The following is an 18,048-nucleotide window of genomic DNA, read 5'->3' on the forward strand; positions in this document are numbered from 1 at the left end:
CATGACTAATGTTTTGGTCACACTTGCAAAAACTAATGCTAATAGCCATTTCAGAGTCGTGGTTGATTTGTATTTTCTATGATTTTCTTCTTTTTGCTATAGTTATTAATCGTAGCGAAAAATCATATTTTTTCTAGTGTAAGTTAGGGGACGAAAAGTGTCATTCCCCTTTATTTGATATTGATCATGATTAGTACATTATTGTTATAACTATCCATAGTTGTTAAATATAGATATGTGACATTGTTGCGATCGATTTATTCAATAAAAAATAATAATTCATCGCTTTCACTTAAAAAAGTATGTTACAACAAACATAATCAATAAATTTTTATGTTTCATACATGAGAAAAATAACAAGAATCTTTCTTGAATAGATTTGAGTTGTTACCTACCTCTGTAAATACCTCTGGTGGTTCTATGGTAATTATAACCCCTGAATAAAGAAATCTTCTTCTTCTCTTACTCCGACTAAAAGTTCTTTGTGAACTCTCTTTTAAGTGAAATCCGTAGTAGTTGTGAGTGGTCCTTTGTGGATCGGCCTTAATGGTTTTGTTTGGGTTCAGAGCAACCATGAGAAAGTTGACGGCCTTGGTGGCTGTGTGCTTTCCTATTCGAATTTGGCTGCCTGAGCCAACCCTTTTTCTATTTCTAATTTTATTTGATGTTGTTCTTTAGTAGATCTGTAAATACTTATACACATATCTTTTTACTCATCGATCTGTAGATATATTTATTTATTTGTATAAGGGTTTTCATAACCTACTATCTTCTTTAATAGTTGAAATAGGATTTTATTTTGGTGCTCACTACTGGTGTACTCATCCAACAGTGGTATCAAAGCTTTTGAGTTCTCTGCCGCTAGTGACCGGTAAGATCATCTTCATTTCTCTGCGAAATAACCTCTTGATTTTTTTGCTTTGTACGAAATCTGTGATTATTGCTCAGTGCTTATTTATGAAGATCTAATATCTTTTTTATTCTGAGTTTATTTCACTGTGTGCAAACTCTTAACTATTGTGTGCGAATATTTCTTTGATATTGTTAGTGCACAAATACGGCTTTGTGGGTTGAAATATTTTCTACCTAGTGCGTTCTTTTACTGCTTAAAAATTATTTATTTTTTGGGACCAAGACCAACTCCTTGCTAATCCCTCACCTCGCCCAGCCCTTGAGGCTATCGGGTATCTAGTAGAGATTTAGGCAAGGATCCCTCTTAATTTGTATTAAACTGTTAATTTTTGTTCTCTAGTAAAGATAGATTCTGAATCTAATCCTACAGATTTGGGAACTAAGTGTTTACCTATAGAAAAGTTTAAAACTTGCCTCAAAATCTTGAACTTAGAATAATTAAATCTTCAGTATTCTTTGCATTTTCTAACCTATAAATATGCAAGTATCTCTCTCTTGTTTTGCAGGGACAATCTCAACGTTTTGGTAATGATGAAAGCCAGATTAAAAATTGGACTTGGCCTCTTTAGGTCCTTGTCCAAGGTGGAGAATGTTATAAAATATGGCCCATGACCTTTTTTGGTAGGCCCAACCCAAAATGCCTAAAACCTCTCGCTTTGGATGACTCAGCCCACCCCACCTCTTTTGGTCCACTTATTAGCTTAGCCCACTCACAAAAATCGGGCACCCACCTGACTCGATTTGTCTAATATTTATATTCTTCTCTTTAGCAAAACCCTAACCCTAATCTATTTTCACCAATTCCTCATTTCTTCCACTGCGTCTCTCTCCTTCTTCTCGTATTTCTCTTTCTTCATCAATTTTCTATCTCTCTCTTTCTTCTTGGTTTTTCTCTTCTGCCGTCTCCCTATCTCTCTGATAGCCAATGGCTCTCTCTCTTAGATATCTAAGCCCTACCTCTATAAATACCTCTGGTGGTTCTCTGGTAATTATAACCCCTGAACAAAGAAATTTTCTTCTTCTCTTACTCCGATTAAAAGTTCTTTGTGAACTCTTTCCTGAGTGAAATCTGAAATAGTTGTGAGTGGTCCACTAGGTAGCTCTAAGCAACCATGAGAAGGTTGTCGGCTTTGGTGGCTGTGGGCTTCCCTCTTCGGATATGGCTCCCTGAGCCAACCTCTTTTCTGTTTCTAGTTTTATCTAATACTGTTCTTTAGTAGATCTGTAAATACTTATACACATATTCTTTTACTCATCAATTTGTAGATATATTTATTGATTCTGTATTATTGGTTTGCATAAGGGTTTTCATAACCCATGATCTTCTGTAATAGTTGACATCAGATTTTATTTTGGGGCTCACTACTGGTAAATTCATCCAACAAAAGCTAATTTCTCAACATCTTCCTTAAAACTCGAACCCACTTATATATTTTTTACAAGGGTAAAACAACGACATTATTGGACCGCCTAATCGACCCTATCAATCTCGAGTTCTAGAGGGGCAATGATCTCATGAATGAGGTTTTTGAGCCTATATTAATCTAGTCAACTCAACTGTTACACAAACTATCAAAAAGATTAAAAAATCATCAAGTATTACATAAGACAAGGTCACAAACACAGACATCGACACTTTGACTTCAAGGTTTTACGCTTGAAATGAGAGATGGCAATAGAACGGATTTGAAACATGTTTGATCAATTTTTTGATTGGTCTTGCTTAGTTTTAATTGAATTTGGAACTATTTTATTTCCTAATTATTTCAAATATGTTAAAACACTATTTTATTTTACAAAAATATGTATTAAGTAAAAATAAAACAATAGTTGTAGTTAGGGAAAAAAATGTATATAAAATAATAACCAAACTTAAAATCATATATTACATTTAGCAACTCAAATTTCCTAATTATTTCAAATCTAAAAATTATGTTTCAAAAACATTTTCTTGATTTAAGGAGTTAATTATGTGGTTATTAAGAATTTTATTTATTTTTTCACATGACAAGTTTTTCAATGAAATATAGAGTTTAATTAGAGCACAGGTTAATTAATTACTTATTTTTATGTAATCACTTTCCCTTTTTTTTTTTTGGATTGAAAAAGTCAACTAGGATATTATTTTATAATTTAACCATTAAAAATTTCACCAATCACTAGAAATGATCAATTTTATAATGCATGATCAGGTCATCAAGATTCAACAACTAATGGAAAAATGCAACTTTTGTCCATTATCTCTGAAAAACATTTAATATTAGATTACATTTAAATTTAGGAATAATTACACTGTCCTCCTTTAAAATTTAGTGTAATTATACGTAGCTCTTCTGTAGTTTCAGAAACTACATTTAGTACCTTTGATATTTGTTTCCATTTAACAATTAGATCTATCAATTAGTAAAAATTCACTGAATGTATTTATATTAGCAAAAACATTGAATGAAATCCATATTTACCCATGATTAATTTATTACTGATTTATTGCAGGTCAAATAAATCTTTCTTTATCAGAGTGAACTATCTTGATTTAGCATTTAATCCGTAAATTAATAAATTTAACACTTACCCCCTGGTTAGATAAAATTGCCCCTATGCCTTAAATAATTATATTACTCTCAATATCTCTTTAGTATTTTGCACATTAAATCATCACCAAATTATTTTCTAACAACTAAAAAGAATTTTTAATAAGTTCAGAATTTAAATTAAAAATATGGAGTAATAAGTTAATATGTATAATAGATACAGAACAAATAAATATTTAAAATGTTTTAATAAGATAAAATTATGGATCTTATAAAATGTTAGAAAAAGCAATTTTATAATAAATATGATTATGGATCTTAAAAATAAGAGAATAATTAGCCGAGTTTATAAGCTCCTCAAAATATCTTGTAAGCTCTTTAAGAAAAAAATAACTTCATCCGACTTTTTTAAAATATTTTATAAACTTTATAAGATTAATATTTCATAAGATAAAGATGTCCAAAATATCTTCATTAGTTTGTGTAAAAATCTATTTCTTTTTTCTTTTTTAGTAAATTTATGACTAATACGTAATGTGTTTAAACTTTTTTAGTACATTAATCTTTAAGTGCTATTTATATGGATTTTAAGTAATTTTATTTTAGCCATAGTAGTGGATGATGAATTTATTCATACATAATTTTATTCGCTATTTAGTCTTTCTTGCTTTCGAAGAAGAGAAAATACTTAATTATTTAATAATAAATTATTATAACTAAAAAAAAATAAAATTACTATCGATATTATATTTACTACAAATATATAGATTCAACACATATTAAATTATACGACTAAAAATCAATCATTTCAATAGAGAAACTATCAATTATATACTTATATTAATATTTGACTAGGATAAATGCTGTTACATATTATTTTGATGCAAAAGTTTAGGTAATAATTTGTCAATTTTTATATTTTTAAAAAAGAAATATTATATTTTAATTTTTTATTTGAAATTGAACTAATGTATAACATTTATAAAATTATTTTCAAAAAAATTAGATAGAAAATATGTCAGAGAGCTTCTTGACACTAATGCTATCATGTCCTTTTTAATCATTTTACAAGTACAAAGAGCTTTACGTTAAACACCCTAACATCTTATTTTATACAAAAGAAAAAAAAAAATGACCCAACATCTTATAAGCCTTAAAATATCTTATAAAGTTTAAGAGCATATAAGTTATTAGCATCTTATTTTCTGTATCGTATAAGTCCCGTTACTAAAAAGTTTACTAAATAAGTTTCAGCGTCCTGTAAAATACTTTTGAAAAGTTGTTAACTCACCCAAACACCCTCTTAATTAGAAAATATATTTTTTGAAACAATTTTATTTTTGGTCTCCTAAGTTAGTCGCTAAATCACTTTTGGTACCCCTGTTTCTGACCTCATCAATTTTGATTATCAAATTTATTAAAATAATTAAAGTTAATCCTGATCATTAATTGACCATCTAAACTAAGGGATGGACCTTTTCGAAGGAAAAAAAGGCAGCAAACCATCGGTAAAGGCCAAAACTCTTGAATTAGGGTCTAAACAGTGGAAATAATGCTTTTGAATCAACTTCTGAAGGTAATTGAAGAAAAATAAGGGAAGAGAAATTGGAGATCCGGAATTCTTTTAGAGAGAAATGGAGAATTGAAAAGTTGTAGGTATGTATTCAAATGAAAGTCCGAAACCCTACACCCCTTTTTCCGAGCCGAACATGTGATTGGCATGTGCATTTAGCCGTTCGTTTAAACGATCAACTAACAACTAAGACCAGCTTTAATCACTTTAAAAAAATCTAAGAATCAAAATTAATAAAAATTATAACATAAAATAACAAAAAATAATTGAGTTACAAACTTAAGAATCCAAAATGAAATTATCCCAATCATACTTTTTTGTAAGAGAGAACATGTGTTCCCACTCATAAGCTCATTTCCATATGTTTCTTGTTGCAACTAATGAAACATTTATTGTATGGGGATTGTGAATTATTATTTATAAGAGAGAATAAATTAGAAAAATAAAATAAAATAAAATTGTATCAAGATATTTCACGTGCTTGTACTTCATATGAAGAAGTAGTACATACTTTCTAATGTAGTACCATAGAATAAAGAGTATACATTTGTACTACTAATAAAAAAGAAACAAAATAAAGTAGTATTTTTAGGTCCACCAAAACATAAAAATGAAATATGCTTTCCTTCAAAGGGGTGTCAAATCATTTGGTTACCAAATCAAAAAAATTATGCAATTTATGTTCAACCACTTTAGGTCATACATATATTTTCATTTAAATCATCTAACTATTTGTATATGCTTTTTTACTCTAATGTTTGTTCGTTTCGACCCCCACTTTCCCTCTTATATGGTGCGGCGCATCACATTCATCGAACGAATCGCTCAATATGTGTAACTCGCGAATATTTTTACAAGAAAGTCGTCTTTGAATCGGATACGCACTATTTTCTTGACGAGGCAATTGACGTTCTGAAATGTGTTTAGGAGTAATGTATGCAATGAATTTGTCGTTTATGTTATAAACGCATCTTCGCTTTCGGGCTTTCTTCTTTTTGCAAAGTTTTAAAATGTATTATGAGAGTATGTTCAGGTTATTTGGAGGTGATTTGTTGAATTTTTTTTTAAATTGAGCGAAAACAAATTAAGTGATATGAATTATGCAGGTTGTGACATATATATATATATATATATATATAGAATGCAGCAAAGTTTAGTATTTATGCAACTTTTGTGGTTTATTGTAGATCTAAATTAATTATTTAACTATATGTTGTTATCGCTATATGAAGTAAATTCAATTTATTTACGATAGATTAGAAGCAAAAATTTATTTTCTTTACCAAACTACTAGAAAAATTTTATACTACATTGTATTAAAATGTAAATATATTTATGTAATTGTGGTAGTTGTGTCTTGATAATATAGGGATGTTTTTTCTTCCGTGTCTTCGTGGTACTTATGCATTTTATATGTTCGCCTAGTACATATTATGCTATTGTATATCAAAGTCATTTTCTCAACATGGACATCGACATCGACATCGATGAAAATAAATGACAATTAGAGATAATTTAAAAATTAACTTTTGGTGTTGTTATTGAAATCCAAAAAATAATATTTCGCTATCCCCACGGCAAACTTAAATTTTGTATATATGTTAATAACAAAAAAGGGTTACTTACACTTAAGTCCCCTTTGACAATTTGAAATTACACTTTCCCCCCAAAAAAAATTTGAAATTACAATTACATCCCTCTAAAAATTCATTGTTTATAAATGTCTTCTTTTTGTTATGATTTAAACAAAAAATGCTGAAGTTAGCAAAAAAAAATTGTATAAATTTTTAATTTTATCCCTGATTCAATATTTTCATGTAATAATCTTATATTTTTAAAGAAAAAAATATAATAATGCTAACATCACTATATATATATATATGTGTGTGTGTGTGTAGTATATTTATCCCTTTATAAGTACAAAAATACACAAGAAAATGCTAAATACGGGGTAAAATTAAAATTTTTTATGTAATATTTTTGTTAAGGTTAGTATTTTTCGTCCAAACCCCAACAGAAGGGGGTCAGGTGTAAATGGAGCATTTTCAAAATGTAATTTCAAAATCTATCTAGGAGAAAGTGTAATTTTGTATTTTTGAGGAGTCTAAGTGTTATTAACCCTAACAAAAATAAATAAATAAATGGAAGTAAAGAAAACAAGTTTTGGAAATTTTTGTTTTGTCCTATAAATTTTAGGAAATCTTTTGAAGAAACTTAGCCAAACATATATATATACTCTTAAACAAATTGAATTTTTTGTACCATTGTTGAAATATTCCTAGCTTTGTAGTTGTAATTTCATTTAGAACTTATAGCAATCAAAATTAGAAATTGGTAAAAATAGAAAAAAAAACTAAAAAAAAAATTAATAAGAATTTATAAACAATTATCATAGAACTAGAAAATATCCACACTTCTGATAAAATTCAATCAAATCTGCTTCTGTAGTACTGCAATTTGCATGATACTTGTAGATATACGAATAAGTGAAAGGCATGCGAAAAATCTTTTTCTCTTCGTTTTTTCTAGAAAAGTATAATATTTTATTTCAATATGTAAATATTTATTACTGTAATTAAATGTTTACTTAATCAAAGGTGTAAAAGATCAACGTGAATAATATTGAGTATATAGTAAAATATTGTTTATTGTGTTCGTACGTTGTAATTTTCTAATACGTAAACATATTTTGTGATTACATTAGTACGAAACTTACCCGTTTTATTATAATTCAAGATCAAACTAGAAAGATGTAAAAAGATGAACAAAGAGTACAAGGGTTTAATTTATGTATTTGTTTTCTTTTAAGTTGAAAAAATAAAATGCATCGTGCATTATATTGAATAATTTATTTTTGCGTAATTACAATTATTGGAGGATCAAATCTATAACTTATGTATTGATTTCATCACTTAAATTAAGTTCTATTGAATAATTTATCGAAAATCAAAGTTGGTAAAATTTCGAATGGAAAAAAATCGAGTACTTTATTCATGGGAATGTAAGAATAATTTTATTTCCAATATTAAATTGATTTTTTTTTTCTTTTTGGCTTTCACAGTGTCAAAATCTATACGCAAATATGATAATGGATCAAAAAGAATTAATGAAAAACGAACATTATGAAAAATTCTACAAAATGTGATTTTTTATTCTTTCGATATTAGTATTTATGTATAATCTCTCTCTCTCTATATATATATATATATGATGTTGCTGATCAATTGAGAAATTCAAAATGTGCGTAGTAATTGATACATACTCCATATTATATGATTGGTTCAAATATATTTGTATATGTATCGATTCTAAAATATGGAAACAATTAACATTGTTTTTAAGAAAAATGTAATATATTTACATTAACTATAAGAATATCATAAGCATTATTCATACTCCTATACAAAAAAAGCTACATAACTTTGTTAATTAATTTTACGATTTTTGATGTTACATTGTGTTTAAGTTGGTGTATATTTGAAAATAGGAATTTTAAGCAAATGAGGCATAGTTCAATTCGCGAAGCTAAGGCTCCATGACGATAAGGTTATGAATTCGAATCCCACTAATCTATGGAGATGTCATTCTCCATTAACAATAGTTATATGCATTGCAAAAAAATTGAGTTTTCGCTACACTATAAACGACCACGGCTTAAAAAGTGTAGTAAATTAATTCCACTAAGCACGGATTTACCAAAACCAAGGCGAAATCTTAAATTTTTTTACTACTGTTAATTAATCAATATTCGCCATGATTTAGTTGTAGCCAAAACATTCACCATGGTTTTAGCCATGTCTAAGGTTTTGGTCACACTAAAAAGCAATAATTAATGATTGTTGCGAAGTCGTGGTTGATTTGTATTTATTACGATTTTCTTATTTTAGCTATAGTAATTAACCGTAATAGAAAGTTATATTTTTTTAGTGTTGTCTTTCTACTGTAATAGTAGGTGTTGTTCAGATATAATTTATTTGGTATTTGTTGATTGGGTATGATTATTATAGTTGTTTTTTATTAAATAAAAATATCCTACATGAATAATTGTAAAGGATTTATTTCAAATAATAATAGTTCATCGCTTTCACCTAAAAAAATATTAATTTACATAATTATTTGAGATTATTTATCTAAATTCTTTCTTCATCAAAATATAGTCTTAGACAATATAATCTAAATTATTTTGTGTATACAATTAATAATATCAATTAAAACTAGAGAAATATATGCAGCATTATTAATTGCTCTCTCATTGTTGGAGACCACAAATATATTATTGCGTTTGCGTAACGTGTGTGATTAAAACCCCTTTTTTTTTTTTTTGTCTCTTTTGTCGGGTCAGGAGAATAAAGAAAAAATAATAATTAAAATAAAAAGATGAATTTTAATTTGGATTTGCCCCTTAATTATACACTTTATTTGGATTCGCCCCTTAAATTATTGAAATATGTAGTTTACCCCCTCTAACTAAGAAAATTAATTTTGAGTTTTACTCATCTTTCAATAATTTATAAGGAAATAAGAATTTTGAAGTATATATATATATATATATATATAATTATAAAATGACATAACTTTTCAATAATTCGTTGTTGCTTATACGAAAAAATTATAATTTTAGTCCTGAAATTTAAGAGTTAGTATTTTTGATCTTGTAAAAATTAATTTTTGTAATTTAGTCCTATAATTTTATCATTTTAAAACTTTTAGTCTTTCTTGGCCAGAAAATTGATGTAACTTGCACATGGCCTAAAATTAAATTGAATTTGAGTCATGTAAATCAATTTTTACAGGACCAAAAATACCAACTCCTCCAAGTTACATAGGACTAAAAATGCAATTTAATTGGATGATAGCTGGATCAAAAATTGCAAAATTTTAAAATGATAAGACTAAATCATAAAAATTAATTCGTGCAGGACAGAAAATACCATCCCATAAATTATAAGAGTAAATTAATAAAAGTATTTTATAAATTTGTGATTATGTTAGTACTGAATATCTTTTTTTTTCTTTTCCTTTTTGCAGGCACATTTTAATATCTCTATAAAGGACAAAGCTCATATATTTGTTAATCATAAATTATTTCACAATTGTTCTTTATAATTAGTAACAAAATTGATTTATTAAATAAAAGGATAAATTCGAATGAGTTTTCCTAAGAGTGGCATAATTACAAACTCTCTTGTTGTTCAAAAAATTATTAATACCTCATTAATTTTAACGATCATCCAACAACTAGCCCAATTCATTAGATTTTCATCCATCTTTTTGTAAATTGACCAAAATACCTGATAAACTAATAATTATAATTTTATTTATTTTTTTAAAAAAATATGTATTAAGTGAACAATTTATTTTATAATTTTTCAAATTTTTGGATCCGCCTCATCCGATTTATTTATAAATTTTAATTTTTTTTAAAATACAGCAAGAACAAAGTGATAATTTTATACCTTTATCTAAAAATTACATAATTTCTTGAAAATCAAGGGGTATTTATCATTTTCCACACAACGGTGTGATATTTATAATTATGTCAAATTTCAGAATAGCTTGTTGCAATTTACCTAAATATATATTGAGAATGAAATTAAAACTGAACAAATAAATCATATTTTCTTAGTTAAAGGGGCGAAATAATAATTTGGATTAAATTACAAGAATATCCTTTAAAGTGGATCTAATTACACAAACATTCCATATTTTTTGAAAAATTGCAAGTACAATATCCGAAGGGTGTTAGTATAATGTATCTCAATGGATGTTTGTGTATAATTTTACCAATGAATAAACGGTGTACTTGTAATTATAATTATAACTTTTAGGGATGTACTTAAAATTTTACCAAAGATAAAGAATATTTATGTAATAGACATTTAATAATTTTTAAGTTTTGAGGGGGTAAAAATGTGAAAATCAAAGTTTCTTTTTGGGTTTTGGGGGGGGGGGGGGTGGCGTTGAATTTCACCAAAATAAAAATCAAATTAAATTGCCTGTCAACCTGCTTTTTGATAATATTCTGTCTTTTTCCTTCCTTCAAGAATTTTCGGCTCTATAAATATCGGCCTCAACCCAACTCCGAAGTCCCATCCCATTATCATAATCTCCTCTGACTTTTCTGCAACCCCTTTTATTTTCATTCTAATCAATTCGAAAACTTCAATCATCATGTCTCAGGTGATTTCTTTTTTTTTTTTGTTTTCTGTTTTGTGTTCGATTTTGCTTTTAAATTGATTCAGTAGAATGATATTGTTATTCTATTTTTTCTGGATTTCTTTTGTGAAATTTATGATAGCCCGTGTGTTCGTGTTTCTATCCTTTGAACTTGATTGTGATTCTTGGTCCTTTTGGCTGGAAAACAAGAATGTGAGGATTTGATTTGTGGAAAAAATATTGGAGTGGGATTCAATTTTCTGAGCTGAAAGGGTGAGAAAATGCATCAATTTTTTTAAAAACCTGTGATTAATCTGCTAATTTAGGCATAAATTCTGTTATTAAACCATTTAGTTCATTTATTGACTTGACTTTTCTTCCGGGATGATTTTTCTTGCTTTGGATTCTGTTTTCTCTGCCGATATAAGCATTTAAGAACATCTTAACATTGAGACCAGATGTTTATTGTTGAATTATTTTTCTGCAATTTCTTGGTTTTGAATCGTGTTATGTTGATTTCATTTTCTTGGGAAACTATATTGAGCTGAGCTGATGTAGAACTTCAGGCATTTATCTATAAATTGCTCATACATATTTGTGTTGGAACTTGGATCGGATGAGGTCTGTGTGACCATGCTGTTAGTAACTTTCCGATTGGCTGTTGTAATCAATTTTGATAATTTATAACTTTGTCGCTGATTGCAGACTGTTGAGCTGAAGGTTGCCATGTCATGCCAAGGCTGCGTGGGAGCCGTGAAGAGGGTTCTTGGGAAAATGGAAGGTTTGCCGTCTTCTCTAGACGTCGATCACAGAAACATATTTGAAGTTTTTGATTGGAAATAGAAGTACTTAAATTTACATTGCTATGTGATTAAATCAATTCACCATGTTAATGCCCTTTTCCTGCGGATATGCTTTCATCGGATGCTTAGTTGAGAATCGATAGAGTTGAGATGATCATTTTATGAGGTGGGATTGTTTAGTATAGGCAAGTGCTGGTTACATTCTTTGCCTGTGGGTTTTTCGGGTTCAATTGTTGTACATCAGATTCTCTGTTTCATTTAGCAAGGGCGGTCCTCTTCTTTTATGAAATTTAGAAATACGCTCATGATCCATAAAGTTGCAAGTTTGGCAGCTGTCACTACATCCGGTAGTAAATATGGATGGTGTCTGGAAACACCTCTGTTCATTTTTTGACTTGGGCTTGTTTTCTTGCATATGCATTCATGTCTGGAGAGTGATTATCAACTGGTCGTTGATGTTACATTATTTTTCAGTACTCTATTCAGCGTGATCATGCTTCTGATTGATGGGCTTTTAGATTATTTCTGCTCTACTTTGTTGGAAGTTGAGTTGATTCTAAGTGCACCTAGATGAGGTGCTTTCCTCCCTTTTGTTGGATTCTGAAATCTTTATCCTCTCAAGAGATTAGAATTTCAAGAGGCAAATGGCTTTAGGTGCAGTTGCGCTGTCCAGTTGAGTGCTATAGTTGATGATAACTATTGTGGAAAGCACACAAGCATATGTTTTCTCGTGATATACTATCTCAAAAGGATTTCCAGGTGCAGTAGGAATATTGCTATTGTTTGCCGTGTGCCTTAGCCGGCATAAATGGTTAACATTATATCTGTGGAAACTCTTAAGTATGGCGTGTAACTTTGTTGCATACTCGCATCATGTACTAGTAGCGCAATTCATTTGCCATCGACAAGAAAATCTTCTGACTTTTCAGTTTGTGGTACTTCTGTCGAGCAGGTGTCGAATCGTTTGACATTGATCTGGAGAAGCAAAAGGTGACGGTGAAGGGCAATGTCCAGCCAGAAGCAGTTTTGCAGACCGTTTCAAAGACTGGCAAGGCAACTTCCTACTGGGAAGCAGCCGAGGCACCCGCCGCAGCTGAGGCACCAGCAGCAGCTGAGGCACCGGCAGCAGCAGAATCAAAGCCGACTGAAACTGTCGCTGCTGCATAATATTTAAACCTGTCTAGTCTTGCAACGATATGCGATGTAACTCTACCGGTTAGATTTTTAAGTACGATATGACAATAATTTGGTGTTTTGTATTCGGCAAACTTGCCAGCTTATGTAATCCATGATAACTTCTTACACATGTTGTGTGGTGGTTTTTCATCTGGCAACAACAAATGTTTCTCCATTATTCAAGAAATTGAAGCAGGGGAACTGGAGATGAGCTTTCTACAGTGCTACTAATGTCATTAATATTCAAAGTGGAGAACTAAATATATTAAAAACTAGGGATAATTACATGTACACCTTTAATCTATAGTCTATTTTTATAAAAAAAAAATTTTTTTTGTATAATTATAGAAATTACCCCTGACAATCAAAAAGTACGGATAGTTTGTATAATAATACTAATATATTTATGGGGCGTGTGTTTTTTAAAAAATAAAGTGGTTTGTGTAAGCGATAATGATATATTGGTGGGTGTATCTGTAATTATTTAAAAAATATGAATGATTTGTGTAAATGAATCATAAATCAAGGGGTGTAAATGTACTTATTCTTAAGAACTATAAAAGAAAAATTACATATTTTTTATATTTTTCTCTATATTTTAAAAATAAAGAAAAATAAATTAGAAATAAAACCAAACAAAGCTAAAGAACTACAGGAGAAGTAAAGTTTTACTATTTTTACTTGGGCAAGCTTTTGATCGTAAAATTTGAGTCTCACCAGAAATGTAGATATTATCTATTTCTATAATTTTCTTACAATTGGTTATTACAAACCAATAAGCGATGATTGTTAACTCATTATTAATTGATAACAAATTTTCAATAATGCTTTTAATTTGTTTAAAATAAAATCGAGAAGGAATAGAATAAAAATAATAATAGTAAATAATATATATTTAAATATGAATATTCATAATAGTTTATATTAATTGGGATTTTGTTTCTTGATCCAATTTTATTAGGATTTTTTAAATGAATGTTTTTCCAGAAAGTCTTTACTTTTAGTATAATTAGTTTAGTTTAGTGCAGTTGTCTTATATCAATCGACACCACAATCAGATTTCGATCGACTCCGCATCAAATTAAAATTTTCGATCGTTTGTATTTTTCAAGAAACTCGCGAGCCGGCTCGACTCGACTTGTCTGTCACTCTTAATACAAATTCTTATTCGGCTACATGATATAATATAAAAAGTTTGGCAGAATTATATATTTGGTCCTATAACTTTATGTTGTTAGTATTTTTAGTCATGTGACTTACTTTATTTACACATTTAGTCCTTTTTCAACGAATTTAGTCCCGATTGTCTCATGTTTGTTCATTTGTTTTTATAAATTTAGTTCTATGTTGACAATTTTGGCCCTAACGACTTATAGCTACAGGACAAAGATAAGATTTAGTACAGTATGACGGGGACCAAAATTATCGATACATGATTAAATTTATCAAAAAAATAATTAAATATGAGATATTTATGACTAAATTTATATAAAAAAATATATATAAATAAAATAAGTTACAAGATTAAAAATATTATTATTTATCTGTTCAACTCATGCTTTGTCTATGTGACATTTCCCTCATTAAATTTGTACATTATTATGTCTTGTTAGAATATCCTTTTGGACATCTACTGTTTATGCTCGAAATTCTCCACAAACTAAAACTTATATCTTTCAACACTGGGCGTTGATGAGCAAATTACATTTTGTCTTCCGAATTATCATAATTTTTATATTTTAATATTAGTTTTTTTTATGTCAATTTATCATATTAATTTTACGAAATTTCGCAATTTATCATTTAAACTGTTTTTTTCCACTAAGTTCATCAAAAAAACATTACATGCAGTGCACATGTGATATTTAAGGATTAATTGATGTGTTTTTTTTTTTTCCGCATATGTACAGCATATGATATTTTTTCGGCAAAACGATCATATATGGTAAAACACTAAATTCGCAAACTTGAAATAACAAGTTAGAAAAAAACAGAAAAAAAATTTAGATACTAAAGTACAAAACGGGCATATATAGTTCGGATGGCAAATTGTCGTTCACCGGGTATTGATTGTAATTTACATATTAACCCTTGATCTTTCTATCAATTCTCCAGGCACTACCCCTCATGCTTCTGTTGTCGAAATCATATATACTTTACATTTTTTTGTGTGGACCTGATGCACTTTTACTTAATATCCCATAGGTTATTTAATATTTTTTTTAATTTTCCATGTTAATATCACTCTTACAATTTAAGATAATATGTATTTATGCAAAAAGCTTTGGTTTTATTATATTTAAAAGAGATAATTCTCTTTTTAATTACAAAATTATCAATATTTTTTTTAAAAAAAAAACTAAATTATTCTTGTAATATTATTATTTATAAAGGTAATAGTATAAATTAATATGCTTACCAACTCCTACTAATGAACCTTAATATAAAAAGTCATTAGTTTCCACTTTCAGAAATTGCAGTAAGGGTATATATAAAAGAAAAAATGTAATTTATTCCCATGTGATACGAGAAACGTGTAAAAAAAGACCCTGTAAAAATAAAATATCAAATTACTCCTTGCGTTCGGAAAACGAAGCAAATTACCCCCCATCTAAACCATTGAGGGGGAGGATAATTCGCTATTTGTTTTTTTCACAGAAGTTTATTTGCTCATTTCACATATTATAGAAGGATAAATTGCATTTAAACCTATATATATATATATATTGATAAAAGAGAACCTCTAACAGTCGTTTACTAAGATTTGGCTTTTATAGATGTGATTTATTACTAAACCTCTTAATTGTATAAATGATGATACAGACAAACGTTTCACATTGTTACATATGAAGAGTTTGGATGACTTATATGTTCCAATGACTCATTTCTCTAATAAAGTGCATTTTTCAGAATAAAATCGTGATATACATACCAGCCAAAAGAGACAATACCTCACGTAATAAGGTATTGATCAAATTGCAAGCCACATCAATAGAAGATTTGATGCCACCAATACCACATAAGTTGTGAAATACTGAATCAACACCTGTTATAAATCTAATGGATCACAACTCATACCATTACAGACGTACATGGACAATATCACTCATTTCCTACATATATGTCCGGAAAATTCTAACATAGACTAGATTTGATTGGACTTGAACTAATTATATGGCAAGTACAATACACTTGTTGTATGATTGGTATATAATTTAAGAAAAATGATCAATCACATAATGTTAGGAAATGGATCGGGTTAAGATGGATAACAGGTGGAATATGAAGGCGATAAAAGACACACGAATTTGTTAACCCAGTTTGGATATAAATCCTACGTCTGGGGGCGATACCAAGCCAGGAGAAAACACTCAAAGAGGAGGAAAATTGAGGAATACAACACACACACACTTGTATGCAAGTCTTCACCACACGTGAAAAACAACACTCACCCTCGTCTCAACTCTTTCTTTTCTCTCTACTCTATTCTACTTTTCTCTATAAAACAATGCTAATAAGAGTAGTATATATAGCCATGACTTATCCTTTTTCCAACTCAATTTGGGATTTCTAAGTTGAATGAGGTTATCCTTCTCCAACTCAACTTTGAATCGGGTTATCCTTCTCCAACTCAACTTGGGAATTCTAAGTTGAATCAGGTTATCCTTTTCTTCTTCAAATCAATCTTCACAACTTAACAATCTCCCACTTGAAGATTGATTAGCTTTTCTCCACTTCTTTCTTGGTACCGCCGGGTTTGTCCACTCTAGTCATCAAGGCCAGTCGAAGCCGTACACAGCTTCAACTTCGCCATCGCAACCGCCTTGGTCAGCATGTCCGCAGGATTCTTTTCTCCTTGGATCTTCTCCAGCTGCAGTGCCTTCTTCTCCAGAAGTTGTCGGATGAAATGGTACTTGATCTCGATGTGCTTTGTCCGCGAATGGAACGCGGGATTCTTTGCCAGATGGATCGCACTCTGGCTATCGCTATGAAGAATCACATCTGCCTGAGGTTTCCCTAATTCACCCAACAAGTGTTGCAGCCAAATGAGCTCCTTAGCTGCCTCAGTAACTGCCACGTACTCAGCTTCCGTCGTGGACAGTGTGACAACCTTCTGCAACTTTGAGACCCAGGATACGGCTGTACCGCCATATGTGAACACGTACCCTGTAGTGCTCCTCCTTTTGTCATAGTCACTCCCTGCAAAATCAGCGTCAACAAACCCAAACAAGGTAAGCTTGCCCTTACCAAACACCAATGCTCGGTCCTTAGTACCCCTCAGGTACCTAAGAATCCATTTCACAGCTTCCCAGTGCATCACTCCTGGATTGCTCATAAAACGGCTAACTACTCCCACTGCATGTGCTATATCCGGTCGAGTACAGATCATAGCATACATCAGGCTCCCAATTGCTGAGGCATACGGTGTGACTCTCATCTTTGCACGTTCGGAGTCAGTCTGGGGCGAATCACTATTGGATAGTTTGAACTGATTTCCCAATGGCGTTCCAACCGGTTTTGCATTTTCCATCTTGAATCTGCATAATACCTTCTCAATATAATCAGATTGAGATAACCATAATTTACCAATACCTTTGTCCCTTGTGATTTTCATGCCCAATATCTGTCTTGCTTCGCCAAGATCTTTCATGTCAAACTTCCTCGATAACTGATCCTTGAGCCTATTGATCTCCTTGACATTTGATCCTGCTATCAACATGTCATCAACATACAGGAGTAGAATGATAAAAAACTCATCGAACCTCTTCACGTAGCAGCAATGATCAGCATTGCATCTAGAGAAACCTATCTCTAGCATGAAGTTGTCAAACTTCCTGTACCACCGCCGCGGAGCCTGTTTCAATCCATACAGGCTTTTCTTCAGGCGACACACCTG

The 18,048-nt window shown here is 30.1% G+C and overlaps 1 protein-coding gene across 1 annotated transcript; it reads left to right on the forward strand.

The window, feature by feature from the left end:
- The first annotated feature begins 11,061 nt into the window (after positions 1–11,061).
- On the forward strand, positions 11,062–13,279 carry LOC105161058 (copper transport protein ATX1). The gene is made up of 3 exons (XM_011078626.3): positions 11,062–11,196; positions 11,878–11,953; positions 12,928–13,279. Exons 1-3 carry the CDS (start codon positions 11,188–11,190, stop codon positions 13,140–13,142), a joined length of 300 nt encoding a protein of 99 aa, XP_011076928.1. The 5' UTR covers positions 11,062–11,187; the 3' UTR covers positions 13,143–13,279.
- Positions 13,280–18,048: the final 4,769 nt, after the last annotated feature.

The sequence above is a fragment of the Sesamum indicum genome, linkage group LG4 (assembly GCF_026168435.1).
Source record: "Sesamum indicum cultivar Baizhima isolate 11 linkage group LG4, ASM2616843v1, whole genome shotgun sequence".
NCBI lineage: Eukaryota > Viridiplantae > Streptophyta > Magnoliopsida > Lamiales > Pedaliaceae > Sesamum > Sesamum indicum.